General features: G+C 48.5%; 6 protein-coding genes across 7 annotated transcripts in view; 3 read left to right on the top strand and 3 right to left on the bottom strand.

The window, feature by feature from the left end:
- Window positions 1-4,624: 4,624 nt before the first annotated feature.
- On the top strand, window positions 4,625-6,374 carry FOXG_20630 (uncharacterized protein; the record flags this gene model as incomplete). Its single annotated transcript, XM_018400925.1, has 7 exons — window positions 4,625-4,779; window positions 4,830-4,896; window positions 4,949-5,361; window positions 5,416-5,443; window positions 5,494-5,771; window positions 5,830-5,994; window positions 6,041-6,374. 7 exons carry the CDS (start codon window positions 4,625-4,627, stop codon window positions 6,348-6,350), a joined length of 1,416 nt encoding a protein of 471 aa, XP_018250331.1. The 3' UTR covers window positions 6,351-6,374.
- A 672-nt stretch (window positions 6,375-7,046) lies between these two features.
- FOXG_11907 (uncharacterized protein) lies at window positions 7,047-8,393 on the bottom strand. Of its 2 annotated transcripts, none has more exons than XM_018391640.1 (2): window positions 7,700-8,393; window positions 7,047-7,631 (listed from the first exon to the last, which is right to left on the bottom strand). In XM_018391640.1, exons 1-2 carry the CDS (start codon window positions 8,361-8,363, stop codon window positions 7,429-7,431), a joined length of 867 nt encoding a protein of 288 aa, XP_018250329.1. In that variant the 5' UTR covers window positions 8,364-8,393; the 3' UTR covers window positions 7,047-7,428. The 2 variants fall into 2 exon arrangements, with proteins under 2 accessions (XP_018250329.1, XP_018250330.1); XM_018391641.1 differs by having other exon boundaries at window positions 7,791-8,393.
- A 2,114-nt stretch (window positions 8,394-10,507) lies between these two features.
- FOXG_20629 (uncharacterized protein) lies at window positions 10,508-12,091 on the top strand (the record flags this gene model as incomplete). Its single annotated transcript, XM_018400924.1, has 3 exons — window positions 10,508-11,357; window positions 11,406-11,527; window positions 11,579-12,091. 3 exons carry the CDS (start codon window positions 10,508-10,510, stop codon window positions 12,089-12,091), a joined length of 1,485 nt encoding a protein of 494 aa, XP_018250328.1.
- A 1,297-nt stretch (window positions 12,092-13,388) lies between these two features.
- FOXG_11906 (uncharacterized protein) lies at window positions 13,389-15,220 on the bottom strand (the record flags this gene model as incomplete). Its single annotated transcript, XM_018391639.1, has 6 exons — window positions 14,950-15,220; window positions 14,739-14,892; window positions 14,531-14,682; window positions 14,301-14,476; window positions 14,003-14,242; window positions 13,389-13,947 (listed from the first exon to the last, which is right to left on the bottom strand). The coding sequence occupies exons 1-6, from the start codon at window positions 15,145-15,147 to the stop codon at window positions 13,389-13,391; spliced, it is 1,479 nt and encodes a 492-aa protein (XP_018250327.1). The 5' UTR covers window positions 15,148-15,220.
- Window positions 15,221-15,762: 542 nt separating this feature from the next.
- FOXG_11905 (3-carboxy-cis,cis-muconate cycloisomerase) lies at window positions 15,763-17,500 on the top strand (the record flags this gene model as incomplete). The annotated part of the gene is made up of 4 exons (XM_018391638.1): window positions 15,763-16,060; window positions 16,115-16,623; window positions 16,682-17,057; window positions 17,376-17,500. 4 exons carry the CDS (start codon window positions 15,763-15,765, stop codon window positions 17,498-17,500), a joined length of 1,308 nt encoding a protein of 435 aa, XP_018250326.1.
- Window positions 17,501-18,301: 801 nt separating this feature from the next.
- Window positions 18,302-18,552, bottom strand: part of FOXG_11904 (uncharacterized protein) — a gene marked incomplete at its 3' end in the record, with an annotated part of 2,346 nt that continues 2,095 nt past the window's right edge. The window contains exon 3 of the mRNA XM_018391637.1: window positions 18,302-18,552. Coding sequence (XP_018250325.1) covers window positions 18,302-18,552 — 251 coding nt within the window.

Raw genomic sequence — 18,552 nt, 5'->3', positions numbered from 1 at the left:
GATTTGAGTCGTGCGGAGACCTGAGTCGTCTGGCTTCGAGCAGTTGATCGACTGGTGGTATCCCACTTTCTCTGTGCAAGATGGTGATGGGTGTCGTTTTCCAGACGGGCACTATAGCTCTCATGGATTGATTCAAGGCTTTGTTCATTCTCTGTATGAGATGCTGGTTACTAGACGGTGTGTCTTTGTTGGGCTGGCTCCACCGCGGCCTGTTGGTGCCCGGGTACCACGCTTCAGATCCGTGGAGTAGCACCGGCTCAACACAAGCTCTGACGGCACCTCGCACGGCACTCGGAAGAGGGCCATGTATTGTGTTGGTGAGTCCTCGCAAGTGGTAGGCGACGGCCTTTGCCTTCGCCGCCCACTTCTCGACGTGGACGCGGAATGATAGTCTGCTGTCGAGCCAAATGCCAAGCCAGCGCAGAGCTAGCTCGGGGTGTTTCTCGACATCGCCGTGACGTACTGCCGGCGCGGTGCTGAGCTTACTGCGGGAGAAGTGCATTACTTCGGTCTTCTTTGGGTCGAAGGAGACGCCGTTTGCCGCGCCCCAACGCACCATCTCTGCGATGGAGCTGGATGCCATGGCAGTAGTCTCATCTACTGTGTCGCCTATAGACAGGATGGCAGTGTCATCTGCATAGCCGAAGCGACCCCAGGGATTGCCTAGTCGATAGATTGGCTCAGTATAGAGTAGGAAGAGTATCGGCGATACCGGCGATCCCTGAGGGAGCCCGCACTGAAGGGGAGAAGAGGGCGTGACGGTATCCTGGTACCTGACACGCGCAGACCGGCCGCTCATGAAGGAGCCGGCCCAACGAGCCAAATAGTCAGGCCAGCCTTGCTCACGAAGGCGCAGGACGAGCCTGTTGCGCATGACAGTGTCAAAAGCACCTTGGACATCCATTGTGACTAGAGTCGCCACCTTCTTGCGTGCAAATGCTTCTTCGATATCATGGATCAGAGCTGTCACCAGGTCTGTCGCAGACCTCTTGGGAAGCGCTCCAGCTTGTTGCGGGTGAAGGACGCTGTAGTAAACGGCTGCCCAGGCTAGGCGGCGTGCAATCAGTCGCTCTAGTCCCTTGCCAAGGCAGGAGAGCAGCGAGATAGGCCGCCATGCCCGTGGCTCAGTGAGGTCTCTTCGCCCCGGTTTCGCGATCATGACCACCTCCGCCTCCTTGAATGGTTTCGGATGATGGCCTGCGGAAAGGCATCCTTCGAACAAGCGGCGGACATGTGTTCCGATGATGTGCCATACGGCTTGGAGAAGATTGACGGTGATGTTATCTGACCCTGGCGATGTATTGCCTGTCTGGATGGTCGCACACTGCGCCTCATCTAGCGAGACCCTGGGCGAGAAAGGAATCAACCTAGAAGGAGATACTGGTGTCCAAGCGTTTGCGATGTCGTCCTCCGCAGTTCTTCGTTCCAGCGTAGCCTGTCGGAGTGCGTTGGCTTTGTCCATCTGGCTTTCGTACACGACGTTGTCAACCTGCAAGGGCGGGGGCTGAAAGGCTCCAGGGGATTTCAACCATCGGACAGCTTTGAAAACAGCGCTACTGCTGGAGAAGTTGTCGATGAGGTTCCGCCAATACTGCCTCTTAGCCCGACGGACCACACGATGAAAGTCTCTTTTGGCGATCTGAACGTCCTGGTTGAAGCCGCAGGGGTAGCTTCTTCTGATGGCCCGGAAAGCAGCCGCAGCGCAGGCGCACTCCTCCGTCCACCAGGGGGCTGGGCGTCCGCCTTTCCGCGCGGGCCGGCCAGCTGCTTTCGCTGCTGATGTTAGTAGACTTACAAGTGAAGACGCGAGCTCGTCCAGCTCCGCAGGGGTCGAATCTGTGAGGGGGATTTCCGTGGCTCCCAGTTCTACAATCTCGACGAATCGTTTAAGCTCGTCTTCCGTCTCAACTCGGATCTTGGCCGGTTGTACCGGAGTCGATCTGATGTCAAGGAAGGTCAAGCTGAGCGTGAAGTGGTCGGAGCTAGTGGCGAGATGGTCCTCGACGGTAGCTTCGGCCAGTGGCATATTGGTGAAGGCCAGATCAATCGTGTTGCCGTGTGGATTTGTCGGGATATCTAGAGTGTTGAGAAGGTTGAGGTCATTCTCTGACGCCCATCCTGCTACCTCATGGCCGCGGTTCGTCGCTTGGCCCGTCTGCCAACTACGATGCCTGGCATTGAAATCGCCAGCAACGAGGCAGCGCTCCGGAACAGGCCAGCGAAGCAGCGTGTTTAGGGAATCCCTCTCGTCGTTCTGGCGATAGAAGTTGACGATCGTCATGCCATTGATCGTGAGCCAGAGAATATCGCGAGTTTGAAAGGGCCGGATCTGGTCGGCGAGAAATCTTGGGTCTCGCCTGACATATGTCATCACTCTAGGCCGAGTGTCGTTGCTGTTCCACATGTCGACTGGTGTGAATGTGTCGTATGCCGGGTGAGTTTTGGTCAGAAAGCGGGTCTCTGTATGAGTCGTCCACGGCTCCTGCAGGAGTACAATGTCATATCGTTCCGAGTCGGCCAGCGCCAGGGCGCAGTCGTGGGCCGGGGGGATCTTGCCGACGTTGGCCTGAAAGATCCTGAGCGGCTTCTTGTCGTTCCTTCGTGTCTGCGAGTGTCTATTCCTAGTCATGAGGACGAGTGATGAGAACTATTCGGCGCTTTCGCGGTGAGCCCGGCCTGGGATGCTCAGGCTCCTCCTCTGCTTCGTAACCGACCTGGGGCGTTGTGGCCACCATGATGCACGATGGTGCTTCTGATATAGCTGGGCTTGGGGCACGAACGCTCGGCTGCTCTTGTGATGCGGCATCCTCGCCTTGTCGTTCATACGTGCTGTTATGGGCTTGGTGCAATTCCGGTTGTGCTTCTCGCTGTCGTTGTCGGTATGCCTCCGCGCCTACGGTCCGGACATGTCCTCGCTGTTCTTTGGTAAGTCGGCGCAGCACGCCGCGCACTTTCTTCGGTCGAGCTGGGCACCTGTGAAAGTTAGCCAGGTGAGGGCCCAAGCAGTTAATGCACTGTTCTGGCGCGGCGCAGTCATCAGTAGAGTGGCCGATCTTGCCGCAGCGTTGGCAGACTGGCCGTCTATGACAGTTGCGGTCAAAGTGAAAGCCCCAGCACGTCTCACACTGTCTTAGCCGGTCAGTTTTGTCGACAAGTCTGGCCATGCTGCTGCCAAACAGCGACCAAAATCTCTTTGTGGGCTTCAGAAAGGATACAAGTAGGGCCTTGGTCAAAGGGTTGTCCGAGAATTGTCGCGCCGGGCGTATGTCAACAGGCTTGAGCCCCGTCTGCATTTCTATCTCGTCGCTGACGATGCTGTCGCTATCCACCTCATTACCGTGAAAGTCGGTCAGTCTTTTGGGAAAGTCTGAGACCACATAGGTGAACCATTCTTTGTTCGTTTCTACTGCTATAGGTTTCAGTTCCGCGGCCCATTCAGCCTGCTTTTCTACAAGAAAGTCGCGTGTTGCCGAGTCGGCAGCCAAGACGGCCCATCCAGACCGGACCTGGAACACCTGTCGGATCTTGTCTGAGACGGCGCCGAGTTTCTCCCGGATTAAGGTCCGGATGGCATAGCCACTGTGGGCCCTGGCCGGGGCTCCGGCTTCTAGACGGATGAAGACACGGAGATCTTGTCGGAGTGGGGCGATGGTCGGCTGTTGCCCTTGGCGATGAGGTGGGTCGGATTGTCGGTGCTGCTGTTGTTGCTGACGGTGTTGCTGATGGTGGCGGTGGGCTGGGCGAATGTGGGCAGCGGGAAGCGAGATGGCGGCGACGCTGCTGTAGCTGGGCTTGGGGGTCGTAGGTCCGGAGCCGGAGAGCTCTCGTTTCCAGATGCCGAGGAAGCTGTCAGCAAGTTGTCTAGCGAAACGGCGTTGCGGTCCGGTAGCGAATTGCTGAGCCGCTTCTTCAAACTTGGCGCAGAAGGTTTGAAAGACCATCAGCTTGGCGTTGTACTCTTCCGCGTGTTCTCGCGCGAGATCATTGGCCGACTCGATAATAGAGATTGGTTGTTGTTCAGAGATCGATGGTGAGTTGGCACGCGCAGCGTCTTCCGTAGCTGCAGCAGCGGTGGCGGCGATAAGTGGTGAGGATGGAGTCTGGGCCATCTGCCTGGGAACGGGTAAAACACCAATGGTGCCATTCACGGTCGCAGGGCTATTCTGCAAGAGAGCTGCACGGGCTCCTCGATTCAGATTAGCGGGAGTGTGGATCCCTAAATCGAAGGGGTCTGGGGCAGCGGGCGGGCTCGTCGAAAACGAGGCCATCGCCGCGGCTTGCGACTGCGCAAAGCGCAGGTTGAGTCGTTTGTTGTGCACTTGTTAAGGATTTAGGTGTAGACAGGGCCACTTTCTTAACACTTGTATGCCAAGAAAGTGTGATGACAAAGGAAGGTGACTTTGATTGGCTGGGGTCGCTCACCAGCCAGGTTCCGGGTAAGCTGTGAAAGCGCGGTCAACGGTCTGGCAGCATGGACGCTGGATGGCATATTGTGTATCAAATATATCAAATGTTATTTCAAATCGAGGATTTTGTATTTGTTTGATTGAAATAAAATTTTGGCATATTTGATTGATTTGTTTGGCAATTTGTTTGATTGGATTTGATCTGGGGGCTGCGCTGCATGGGCACGGTCGAAGATGCTGCCTCCATAGCAACAACTGCGGCAGAGTATCAGTTATCCACAAGAGGCGCTCAAGGGCTGCTTTATCGTGACGTTTGGGGTCCACGGGAAAAGTCCATGGGAAATCCATGGTCACCTACCAATCCCGAAGGGACGTGAGTGAGATGCATTCTTGATTATCATTTTGGGTGGTTGACAAATTCAGTATTATCCTTCGCTTGGCAGAGAACAGCTTAATGCATGATGAGGTTGGAAGATTTATCAAGCAACAGGTTGTACCTTGACGCAACTGTGAGACTGAGATCTTCGTACTGATGATTATAGGTCAATGTTCTTCCAGTCAATCACTTGACTTACAGCACTGGTCCTCGAGGATCCCATCGTCTTCGTCGCGCAGCAGCCTCTTTTTGGAGGGACGAATTTAACCCTCGCGAACCGATTGGGGTCAATAATATCTTCATCACTCCGGGTCTAGCTAGTGCGATTGATGCGTTGATCTGGGCAATTTGTGACGAAGGGGACGCCATCCTGATTCCACTACCACTTTACAATGGGTTCAACGTTGATGTCTTCAATCGCAGCAATGTTCGAGTTATTGGAGTATCGTATACGGGAGTCAAGGGCTACTCAACCCTTGACGATCTGTTCGACCCTGAGGTGAATAGGCGGGCAATAGAAATTGCTCTTCACAAAGCGAGACTTGATGGTAGCCGGGCTCGGGCCCTCTTGGTATCTCAGTGGGTCAACAACTACTCGGAAATATGACTTAATAAATACTGATGCAGTGACAGCCCTCACAACCCTCTAGGTAGATGCTATGTGAGCCTCCTATCCCACTCTATTTGAATCATCTTTGACAGCATCCACAGCCACCCGAGACTTTGGGAGTATTTGCCTCAATATGCGGCGAACACGGGTTGCATCTGATTTCCGATGAGATTTACGCAAAGTCAGTTTTCCCCAACCCCGCCATTCCCGACGCTGTGCCCTTCGTGTCCACGTTATCGCTTGATCTTGATGGTGTCATCGACAAAACCCACCACCACGTACTTTATGGTGCAAGTAAGGATTTCTGCGCCAATGGCTTGCGTCTAGGCTTTGTATGTACTCAGAACCAAGGAATAATGGGCGCACTCTCAAGTATCAGGTTCGTATATCCTACCTATGTCGACCTGATTAACACTTCTAATGCATCCTAAATATAGCATATTTTCATGGTCGCCACATATTATTCAAGATATGTGGGCTGCTATGCTTGAGGATCGACAATGGCTCCGAACGTTCATGGAAAGGAAACTGGGTCTCATGGTTGAGAATCATAAGATCGCAACATCCTTTTTCCGCCGTCATGGCATTCGGTTCTATGACTCGTAAGTAGCGCAAAAGCTGTCTTAAATGTGAGCTAATAGAGTGAAGAAATGCCGGACTTTTTATCTGGATAGATCTGCGTCATTTGCTTATACCTCAAAGGTCGCCACGGGAAGTTGACATGAACTCATCGAGTGTGAGTTCATCTTACATAGAAACATATAAAGAACAGGAAATCAAGATCGCGGATAAATGTCAGAAAAATGGTGTTATGGTTGCGGCAGGGCATGTGTACATGGCAGAAGAGTATGGCTGGTTTAGACTCACTTTTACCGTGGGCAAGGATGCACTAAAAGAGGGTTTAGATCGCTTATGGAGGTCATTGCAGGAGGTCAAAAATCGAGAGGAGTCAATTTAAGAATCTTTGCATTTACATCTGTTTATTCCAAACAACTAACGATATACTGGTGGGTTCAAGAATTAAGACCTTCTTACTCCTTGAGGCCCCGTCTCCTGTTGTAGTTGTTGACGCAAGTCACACATGAGTGCTAATGCACAACTTCTTGGCGCGAACTTTCCGTGCACCAGCCATCTGGACAAATGTAGTCCCTAGGTGCCCTTGCCGCTTGGCATCGGCGGATATCCCATTTCGCTCCAATAGAGCATCCTGCAGCGGAAGCAAAGGAGCGTTACCTCGACGTGACCCATCGTGCGAGAATCGAACGGAACTAGTAAGGTAAGGCCTATGTCCTTTTGCCTTCAGAGGTTATCGAGAATGTTGAACCAGATCGTGATGGCAGTATTGGAAACCTCTCAATGTTGAAAGAGAAGGGGCAGGCAGGCAGGCTTTAAAGGACGGAGGTAGCCACTCTGTAGTGACCAACTCGAAGTACTCTTGGTTTTAAATTTTTGTTGCAAGCTGATAACGGACAATATTCTATCTTAGTGTTGTCTATCAGATGCTGCAGCTTTTGTTCGTTCCAAAGTTCATATTGGCAAGGATTGACCTCTGGTTTGCATCTACACCATACTACAGGAGGGTTGGATCTTCAATTTGTTGAGCGAAAGAGAGAGATCACCAAGCTTGTTTGATATAACCTGCTCAATGAGACTTGTGCGAGATGGGACAGCTAGCAGTCATTCCAGAGGCTGATTGATATTGGCTCTAATGGGTGAGGAGAGACAGACGAATCGGCCACGTTTTCAACACACAGTGGGCGAGCATGCAAAGGATATCTCAGTATACAAGAACCATAGTCTGAGAATATAAGAAAATATAAGTTCTGTATACTTTCTTGGTCTTTGAATTTGTAGCGTGATTTATTTTCGGAGTGCAAGATGCTGGGCCCTTCTGCGCCGGATGTTCGGTACATCCGGTAGGCGAGAGGCATGCCATGCAGATTCAAGCTAGTTTTTGTTGGCTCGAGCCAGTTGGGGAGAGGTTATAGCCCACGGGCTTGACATCTTACTGCTCTCATTAGAGTCTGTCTCCAAACTTATCCCGTGTACACGGCGATGAGAAGGCCGCCATCATAAGGCGCAGTTGTAGTACGAAACCCGTTGTTCTTGTCTGACAGATAATCCACGAGGTCCGTATATCCTGTTGCGCTGGATATAATGTTATCTGCAACAATCATAGCACCCTTCTTCAGCCGAGGCTGAACGACCTGGAGGGTGGGAAGAGCCAATGCCGACCAGACTGTAAGCCAGCATGTTAGTACATCATAGGTGAAAAACGTGGGTTCGTGTAAGACCCCAACCACTTACTGTCCAAAAGAAGAAAATCAATGGGTTCGGGGAGATCAGTTTTCAATGTCTCCTTGAGATCGCCTTCACGAAGATCAATGCAACCGCTTACATCATCGCTTGAATCAGATCTTTTCCAATTTTCCTGGGCCCGGATAGCTTTCGTAGATTCATTCTCGGTTGCGATTACCTTCGCACTGACATTCTTAAGCAGGGCGTTCTGTTTTGCCGCAAGGGCAAGGTAGATGGTGCTGACACCGAATGAAGTACCCGCTTCCACAATGTTGGTAGCCCCGGAAGCTCTCAATAGAAGGTACACTATAGCGCACTTCTCAGGCTCTAGCGCAACGAATCGGTCCAGAGCAGCAGATGCTGGTTGACTGTCTGTACTAACGTAGGCGGGCTCAGCCAGCGCTTCGCTGTGCAGCTCTCGCAGGAGTTGTAGAGTTGCTGGGGCTGCAACGACGGAGGCCAAAGCATGCTCGATCCTGTCTTGATCGGACATGACGTGTGTGGAGATGGACTGGTTATCGTACGTAATTGGAATACTTTGGATGAGGAATAAAGGAGGAGACAGGTCCATGGAGTGAGCCTTTATATGTCTGATCATATGACATGTCAGAGTCATGCTGCCCTCCGTAATAACTGGTGACTGGACGACATCCACTGAGCACGTATTCGACATCGCAAGACAAGATATGGGCCACAAGCTCGGACATTTCCCCACCCAATAAGAAGAGGAAAATTACTCGAGTCTCCACTTACGACCATTGATAAGATCGCAATCTCCTTCCTGTTTTCAAGCTTCCCCACAGCTCGCCAGCGCACCATTTCCGGTAGGGTAAAGTTCAAAAATGGCACCATCGAGTTAGTAGTAGGCGGTAGGCTTAAAGATGGTGATTGGAAAAAGAAAAAGAAAAAAGGAAGAGAAAGGGGGAAGGTATAATATAGATTTGAATATATATGTTTTTCTAGTTTGCGTAACCTATGTTTTGATTTGGAACTGGAACTTGCTTTGACGGGAGGAACAAAACTCTGCCAAACAGCCTCAATGCTGTTGGCCTCCAGGATACTACCGTAGAAGCTGAGAAATAGCGCTAACTACTAGAGAAGCAGGTGCTAGCCGTCATCCAGCTCGATCCCTACTTGGTAGGTGGCATCACGGAGGGGGAAAAGATCTGCGATCTCGCTAATATCTACGACGCGACTGTCTAAGTTCACGTCAGCGGTGGATCAGTCTCGACTGCAGCAGCGTTGCAGCTAGAAGCCGTCATTCCAAACTTTAGTGCACATGAACGCCATGCCTTTTGAGTTAGTGAAATGTGTCCGAGAGCTCTGCGTAAATGATTAGCAACCAAAAGATCCTCGGTGTCAAATTCCGGATGCTCGAGGGCTAGGCCAGGAATTAAATGAAGTTACTGTCCAAGGCAACCTTAAATATACGCAATGACAGAAATCGAATGCTTCAACAGAAGCACCGCGTACTGCTCGTGCCGATAACTTGACGAAAGCCACTTGTTGTTTGGACATTGTTGCAGCCGGCAGATGTCTCCAGGTTATATTACACATGCGGTGACAGCTAGCCAATTTCGGGTCTAAGAACCGTAAGATCTCCAGCTGAGAAATTGGCCAGCTTGGGTTTTTATCAGGCTGCCCACTTCTTTGATCGTGACTCGCCTCGCAGAAAACATAACAGGACTTTTTGATAAAGAGTTGAAGCAAGCCTATTAGTGATAAAAGTACCATGGCTCTGAGAAAGTATAGGTTTAGATATCACTCCATTAGTTGTAATACATAAGTGAGTTTCTAATATTACCTATACTACTTATATTAAATTCTTTAGTGGCACTTTTCCTCTTGCCTGTTCCTAAGCAATTTAAAATATAATAATAATCTAAGGGCCTGGTGCCTACTTGACGAATTCATCACATATTATTTTATTACTAGATGTCCTTTTTCACACATTAGCACTATTTTCCCTCTGGCGCATCTCATAGGGGCATTTAGTAAGAAGCTCATTAGGAAAATTATTAGAACAGGTAGTAAGAAATTACTTAAAAGTAACTTATTACTTAGTTTTACTTAATAGTCTATAATTTTCAGTTTTTATATATTCAAGCTTTTATTTTAAATATTTATTTTATTAATTAATTTTTTTTTAATAGTTTTTAATATTATAACTCCTTTTAATGATATAATTAATATCTTTCTAAATTACGACTTTTCTAAGCTAAACCATTTATAGAGTTATATAACTTATTTTAATTATATAATACTATTAGTTTAATAAAATATTATATAATTGATCTAGGCATGGTAGGTTATTTATAACTCCAAATTTAGGCTTCTAGGCTTAAAGATAGGCTATAGGAAAAGAGTTAGCAAATAAAGAGATTTTATTATAATACTCAAGATAAGATAGTGTCTCCCTCTTACTTTCCAGTTAGTTAATTATTTCTCGAACTATTAAGAATAACAGCGATTTTGAAAATAAAACCCACACAACCCTTACCCGAATTGCAGGCTCCACGTGGCTAGCATAAAATAGGGTTAGCACTTACGCTATAGAACTCCACCTCGCAAACTGTTGCCTTTGAAGTTGAACATGACAGGCCTCTGGCCAATCAAGTCATGTTTTTAACGCTAAAAGACCGACTCCCTGATACGCAGATGGAACATCGTCAAACAAAGTCCACTGGACAGGCAATATCGCTCGTGGCATAGATGAGTCATTTTGTTCATTGTTGTCTTTATAAAGTGCCACCGTCTTTGGTGTCCCCATGATGCCTTGCTTCTCAACATCTCAGACCATTGACTGACCGCTACATGATGGTTGACCTATTCGATTTTGACAAACAGCAAGCACGGCTGTTGCGCCGTAATCAGCCAAACGACTATATCACGCCAACACTCCCTCCTTTGGAACGCCTTCGAGCAGCCGAAACTAGCCTTCCAGATGAGACTCTATCGGATTATTTATCTGGGTCGTCGCAAAAATCTGTCCTAGAGCATGTAACAAAGGACATAGTCCCAGCTCTGAGTGGCCAGGCTCTGTCGTCTCGTTATTATGGTTTCGTTACAGGTGGGACACTACCTATAGCCGAATGGGCAGACAATGTCGTGTCTCGCTTGGATCAGAATGTTCAGGTACACTTACCTGGCCAAACAATATCCACAACAGTTGAAGATTCCGCTCTACGGATGCTGATATCTTTGTTGAGACTCGGGAATGCCGAAGACTGGACAGGAAGGACGTTTACTACTGGTGCGACCGCTAGCAACATTCTCGGCTTGGCATGCGGAAGAGAAGCAGTTCTGGCAAACAAGTTACAGGAAGCCAGTGTTGGAGATCTGGGCCTCTTGGCAGCGTGCTTCCAAGCAGGCGTCAAAGACATTCAGTTGTTGACAAGTGCTGGGCACAGTTCTCTGAGCAAAGCTGCCAGTGTGGTTGGACTGGGGCGAGCTTCCGTCAAATCACTGAGGCGTAGCAGAGATGAGCCCTGGAGACTAGACCTCGACGCCTTGGAAGAGAGCCTGCAGCAAACAGGCACCCTCAGCATCATTGTGTTGAGTGCTGGAGAAGTGAATACTGGTCGCTATAGTGTAAGTGGAATCGAGGAGATGAAGAGAGTGAGAGAGCTGGCCGACCGTTTCGGATCGTGGATTCATGTCGATGGCGGTATGTTCCCAGCCCCTTATGAATTGCAGCGGCTAACTTGTTTGTAAGCTTTTGGTATCTTCGCTCGCGCGATGGGATCTGAAAGGGAATATGATCTCATTAAAAGCAGGATTGAAGGTGTTGAACTGGCCGACAGTATCACAGTTGATGGCCACAAGATTCTGAATGTAGTAGGTTCACATGCTTGTAGTCGCATACCGTAGACGCTAATGCTTGATCAGCCATACGACTGTGGAATGTTCTTTACCAAGTCTGCTTCTACTTTACATTCGGTCTTTGTCAACCTAAACGCCGCATACCTAGCGTCTACATCTGGAGCTAAAATTCCATCACCTCTGAACATTGGCCTGGAAAATTCTCGACGATTCCGTGCCTTGCCGGTTTATGCAGTTCTTCTTAGTGAAGGGAGACCTGGATTTGCCACCCTGCTCTCCAATATGGTCCAACTCTCGCGCCGAGTCGCCCAGTTTATTCAAGAATCTGAACACTATGAGCTGCTTCCTGATGCAGATGCCTCTCTGGAAGAGATTTTCATGATTGTCTTATTCCGAGCTAAGAACAAGACAATCAATGAGACTCTTGTTGATATGATCAATAGGTCTAGACAGATTTATGTGAGCGGGACGGTTTGGAAGGGTACAAAAGCGGTGAGAATAGCAGTGTCGCATTGGAAGGTTGATGTATCCAAGGATTTTGAAGTGATTACCTCCGTTTTGAACGGAGTGATCAATTAGGACATCATAAGTGAGAACGCATCATTTTTCACCTTGCACTGCCAGAAATGACTGCTGTTTGAGTATAGGTAGCGGTATTCAATGTTGGAATTTAGCCTGAAAATTCAACACAGTTTTGGGCGTTGATATCACACAGCTTTCAATATGGACCTATGATGTTATACTACATTACCTGGCAAGTCGCCTGTGCCAGTCTCCAGACCAGGTACCACGGAATACGACGTAGCTAGTATCACTTGACTCGCTGGTAAGCTTTGAGGCTATTGGCGCCAACGACTATGTTGATGTCTAATCCAAAAGCAACTTCAAGTCCCGAGAATCGGAGTATAGTCCCAATTAGGAACATTTCGATCATCATAAAAGCTGGTAGTGTCATCACCATACGGACATGCGGTTGATTGAAAGTTAAGCCTGATCGATTGGCCGGCGGCTCTCCATTTTTTTCATATCTGCCAGGTAAACCTTTAGATCAGGGCAGACGGTAAAGTATCCATGATTGAGAATGGAGAGCCTGTTTGAAGACTCTTCCCGTCGGGTACAGCGGAACAAAAGTAAATCAAGAACTCGAGGGCTGATTATAGGTACTACCAAGCCCTCACCTTTGCTGTGCGTCACGCTGTAGTGACGAAATGATTGTTGTCCCGCTGACTTACGCCACTCAGCTCATTGAAAACAGATTGCTGTTATACTAGAGGCACGAAGCCCCTCTTCATTTCAAAGTTCTCTATTACAGTGATGCCTATTTCATGCAGGTTCCGATCGCTGCCGTTTTTCATTCTGATCTAGAAATAGAGCCTACCTGGGTATTCCAATTATATCCTATTCGATTTTGAGGCAAAACTCAACTACAATAGAGATTGTCAATACCCCTCAGCTTTGCATCGCCTCTTTTAAAAACTTTAGTAGACACCTTAAGTCTTCTTTAGAGCATCTTTGCCAACGGTAAAAGTGTATCAAAACCACCCTATAGTTCTCCGCCGTACATACATGGCCTGATGCAATTATGAGACCGTACTTTAAGGGGTATCTGCAATTCTAGTCTCTCTTTCTTTAAAAACCTTTGCATTGGTAATAGATCAGCCAGCTGTTCATTGTTGTAGGACATCATCTGGCTCTGCGGTGCTCTTCTTCTTTTACATAAGAGAAAAATAACCTCATTCGCGCTTTCTTCATGTTACGATTAGTTCTTTTATGTCCTTGGGTATTCTAGGTTAATTTAACACAAACGAGTTGATTAATTGCTTCAAGTTAACAATAGGCCCAGGTTCAAACCCCTTTTATTTTAAATCAGAGTTATCTAGTAGGTATAAAAAGCAACACTCTCGTTCTCTGACTCAAGGATCTTGCGGTTGAGTCTCTTCAACCAGAACCTCATAGCCCAGGCACACATGATGCTCGTGGCAGCAAAGGCCACCATGGTGGAGAATCCCATAAGATAATCGGGACCATCTGATGAGGGCCAAAGGTAAGCGCAGTAGATGTAAGCCAAGTTGGCTGTAACATTGACCAGAGCATACGCAACCGACTTTTTCTCAGGAGTTTGAGAGAGGGTATTGCTTACCCAGCCCAGAATAACCGATCCAACCGAGTAAGCGCCAGTAGCATAAAGGAAAGTTGCTGTATATCGCACTGCTACGTTAACAGTTGCACATGACATGACAAAGCCGATGACAGCCAGAGACAGGCCTGCTGTGATATGCCAGGTCCGCTCATTGAAGTGACCAGACGACCATGCGAATGGGATACCAAGAATGCCAGAAACAAAGTATGGAGGTGCGGTGAGAAGCAAGGCTGTAGTAGACTTGAATCCCATGGCACGGACAATGGTCGGGAAGAAGTTGTTAAAAGAGCATGCACTGGGATGCAGTTAGCATGACCAGCCAGCAAAGGTGACATCTCGAAGCACCATACCTGATATGGAGGTTCTGCATAAGGCAGAAAAGCCAGGTTCGAGGATCCTTGCAAGCTTGCTTGAGACCTTCCCAAGTTGTACCTCGAACCTGCTGGCCGACAGTATCTCGACTAATTCGCTTGATGCAAAGTTCGCGCTCTTCAGGCGTGAGCCATCGAGTCTCGGAAGGGTCATCGGGGAGTAGAAAGAAGCCAAATACCGCGACAAGAGCTGTTACTGAGCCTTCAATGATAAAGAGCCTGGAGGTTTAAGCGTTAGCAATTAAACCTTGTGACTGATTGGAAGTTGTTTACGTACCACTGCCAACCAGCAATTCCTTGGACTTGGTCGAGTGTAGAGAATGTAGCTGCCGCAATAAGCCCTGAACAGCCGGTGCTTACGACTTGGCCAGTGTAGAGCAACGAAATGCGTGTAGCGAGTTCTTTTCGAGTGTAGTAGATCGATAGCAGATAGAGGGCGCCTGGATAAAATGGCTGTGATAATGCATTAGCAGCGGTAGGCGCAAGTGGAAGCTGGCAAGTACTTACAGCCTCTACAAAACCCAAGAAGAAACGACAAGCAATCAGGCCAGAGTAATTCTTGACAGTTGCGGTACAAGCTGACACGGCGGCCCAGCCAATCATGCAGCAGGATAGATAGATGGACGGTCTGGTTCGTGTCATGAACATGTTTGAGGGAACTGTGAAGTGCCAGAGTTAGCCCCGAGAGTCATGATGATGTGATCGCAGAGCATACTTTGCATCAAGAGATAACCAACGAATAGGATCGAGATTGCGGTGTTGTACTGGACACCTTTGAGGTTCAGATCTTTTTCGAGGCTATTCAGGCGTGCTTGGGGCAGGGCGTTTCGATCGAGGTAGTTGAGGAAGTACATGGCCCAGAGAATAGGCTTACTCATTAGCAATTCTGCGTGAAGATAACGGTAATCATTGGATCCAAGTCTCACCATGATCATCCTGTCCAGCTTCCGGACCAAGGCAATCTCAGCAGGATCAGTCTTGGTTGCAGCACCCGAGTAGTCTTCGCGATGATTATCAACTCCGTTCTGCTCGATGACTTTCTCATCGTGAACAGCGTCGAAGCCTGCGTCAGGTTTCACGTCCTTTGGAGGGGTGGACATTTGGGGCTCTGAAAGGACAGCCATGGCTGCGTTACAAAGTGTGCAGAAGAACTGGCAAAGAACTGTCAAAGAGATATCTATTGTAGGTAGATCAAGATGGAAAAAAAACAGGAACTTAGATTGGTAAGTCTGGAGAGCAAGGGAATGGATCACAAACCGAGAGCCATCTCCACGTTCTTATAAATCTCTGGAGCCAGTTTCTGGCCCAAGCCTTCAAGCTCAACATTCCCGCTGTATACCCCATGGAGAAGGATTAGTCGCGGGGTGAATGCGGAGAAGCACGAAGGTACACCGTTGGACAATTGATCTATGGTGATCATAGGGTAAGCCTTAAGCCGCTATCCCGCTATTCCGTTATCCCGCACACGCGAGTCATGCTTATCCCGCATTAAGCGAGCCCAACGCCGTATCCCGTTCCCCACTATTATTGAAAAGCGGGACGACAGTGTCGGGATAGGGATAGTGATTGGTATATTCCAGCGGGCCATCGGCCTTCGGTACTGGTCTTGCTGTGGACCTGTCATGATGAGTGAGTGCATACATAAACCTCGACGTCCTTTGTCATGAGACCCCAGAAGGATTCATGCTTCTTGCTTTCTAGCCTCACTTCAAAGCTTTTAGCACCTCAAATACACAACAATGGCTGCTGCTACCGTTCATGATACTTCTCTGTTCAGAGACACTTTCGGAACAGAAGAAATTCGAGAGTGCTTCTCTGAACGATCATATGTCTCGAAATTGATCGAGGCAGAATGTGCCTTGGCTCAAGCAGAGGAAGACCAAGGTGTGATTCCTTTGGGAACCGCCAAAGTCATCCGTGAGCATTCTGATGTATCGAAAATCGATTGGCCTTTGCTTGCAAAGAGGGCAGAGGTTGTCGGTTACCCCATCCTTGGTCTTGTCGAACAAATGGCTTCTTGGGTACCTTATCAGCAATGTAAGTACGCAACCACTTGTCTGAATTAAGGAGTGCGGCAGCTAACAAGACAAGCCGGATACATTCATTGGGGCGCTACAACACAAGATATCATGGACTTGGCTTCGCAACTACAGATCAAGGACGGCATCGCAATCGTGGAGCGCCACCTCGGTGAAACAATAAACACCCTCGAGTCAATGTCTTCCAAGTACCGCGACACGCCAATGGCAGGCCGAACACATCTACAACACGCCCTACCCATCACTTTTGGCTACAAATGTGGTGTTTGGCTTTCTGGGCTTCGACGTCACGCTGAACGCCTGCAACAAATCAAGGAACGGTGTCTTCTGGTGCAATTCGGCGGCGCTGCTGGTACTTTGGCTTCGCTAGGTAGCTCAGATGACGGTATTCGAGTACGAAAGAGGCTAGCTGCCATCTTGGGTCTCAAAGACCCCGTTATCACCTGGCACGTCGCTCGAGATACTATTGCTGAGGTCGTGAACTTTTTGGCTTTGATTGGAGGTTCATTGGGCAAGATTGCGCTTGATCTGATGATTATGTCGTCCAACGAGCTTAACGAGGTAAGTGAATATCGTCGTCTACTTATGTAAACGTGAACTGACATTGAATGATTCCCAGGTTGCTGAGCCTTTTGTACCTCATCGAGGAGCATCGTCAACGATGCCTCAGAAACGAAACCCTATTTCGAGCGAGATCATCCTAGCACAATCTAAGATCCTTCGGGCACAGGCAGGGCTGGTGTTAGATGGTATGGTATCAGACTTTGAGCGTGCCTCGGGACCTTGGCACCTAGAGTGGGCTGCACTTCCGGTCGCGTTCATCTCGGTGGTTGGCTCACTTTATCAAGCCAACTTTGCACTATCAGGCCTACAGGTCAATTCAGGCGCAATGAAGACCAACCTGGAGTCGACACGAGGGCTCATAGTTGCTGAGGCTGTTATGATGAAGTTGGCTGAGTTCATAGGACGACAGGAGGCTCATGAAGTAGTCTACGGTGCGTGCGTGTCTGCAATCGAGGGAAATTTATCCTTGATAGAATCACTACAAAAGATTGAGCAAGTCACAAAGCATTTAACTACAGAGCAGCTGACGTCATTGGTCGATCCAACACAATACCTCGGTTGCTGTCAATTAATGGTTGACGAAGTCTTGAGATTAAGGACCTCAAAGCTTTGAGATGGAAAGCAGTATTAGATAGGGTTACAAAAAATTAGTGTTAAAGTATATATATAGAGTCGTATGCGAGATCCCTCGTAAGTGGCCTGTCTCGCTGCTGCACCGAAGTCATAAACGTTAGTGCTCATAACTTCAGTTATGCGTGGTGGTGTCGGAAGTTGCCTTCTCAAGCTGTTCATTGGCCCAGCACAATGGAACTCACCGAGAACCCACCGAGAACCCACCGAGAACCCACCGATATCGAAGTCTGGCCAGAGCTGAGCCAATCCGAATGTACCTACGGCGGTGCGGATCCTTACCCTATATTTTCTTCCCTCTATCGGTACTTCCCTTCAGGCAGACTGGAGGACGAAGTTAAAAGAGACCTGGTAATTTATTATAGTTTGAGCTACGGTTCTACTCTGCACAGTATTTATAGGGCCAAGACCCCCAGCATAAATTCCATCAAGTGTTCCGAGGCTCTCATCTGGCATATTAGAGCAAATCCTGACCATTGTCGATGACACTGTTGGCTATCGCGCCACCATACGAAGGACGAGGCTCTTCTGAGATGAGTAAACATGCCGTACGTATTAAAACATAATAGTAAGGCCATTAATATTGACGACATCTAGCCGGCGGCCTATTCTAACTTGCTATGATCATGATAAAGAACTCTTTGACATGGGGAAAGCGATTGAGCATCTGAGGGCGAAACACGTTAGCTTCATTAGGCGCCCCGGGCGTCTGGGAGAGATGGATATGCATGAACATTACTGGTATTGCTTTGATTGCGGCTCTAGCGTAAAAGGTCACCGCAGCTTTAATTCCGACAAATCAATGTGGAGTCACTTGAAGAATAGGCATGGCGCTATAGTGGATTATGATCCTGGCTTGTCGTGGTCTTGAGTCATGTATAACTAAATTGCAAGACGTCTTGTTTTCATTATGGGGTTAGAGATGAGCTTCTCGGCAGATTCGGAATTGAGACTGGTAAATATTTGTAGGTGGAGTGTGCCTTTGGGACTGAATTTGCTAGTATGTGAAATAGTAATGTCAATTTCAATGCAATATTAAGTATAATTAAGCAGCAGCATCAATCCATCGCGCAAAGCTATCCGAAGACGGCCCAACATGTACCAGCTCTTTCAGCCTCCTCTTGTTAATCTTGTAACCAACGTAAGGATACTTCTCTACGAAAAATGCCCCACCTGAGAGCCTCTTGAACTTGCCCAGCTTCGTCTCAACGTATCCCTCCAGCTCTCTGGCCAGTTTGTCCAAAGCAGAAGACCTTTCCTCGGCATTTAAATCGTGGCTTGGTGTCGCATCGGGCT

The sequence above is a fragment of the Fusarium oxysporum genome, chromosome 13, assembly GCF_000149955.1.
Source record: "Fusarium oxysporum f. sp. lycopersici 4287 chromosome 13, whole genome shotgun sequence".
In the NCBI taxonomy this organism is placed as follows: Eukaryota; Fungi; Ascomycota; class Sordariomycetes; order Hypocreales; family Nectriaceae; genus Fusarium; species Fusarium oxysporum.
This window is presented reverse-complemented; position numbering and strand designations above follow the sequence as displayed.

Coding starts and splice junctions, on each gene's coding strand:
- FOXG_11907 (XM_018391640.1), bottom strand. CDS start 8,363: ATGTCGAATACGTGCTCAGTGGATGTCGTCCAGTCACCAGTTATTACG. Junction 7,632..7,699: donor TGATTTTCTTCTTTTGGACA/GTAAGTGGTTGG, acceptor GCTGGCTTACAG/TCTGGTCGGCATTGGCTCTT.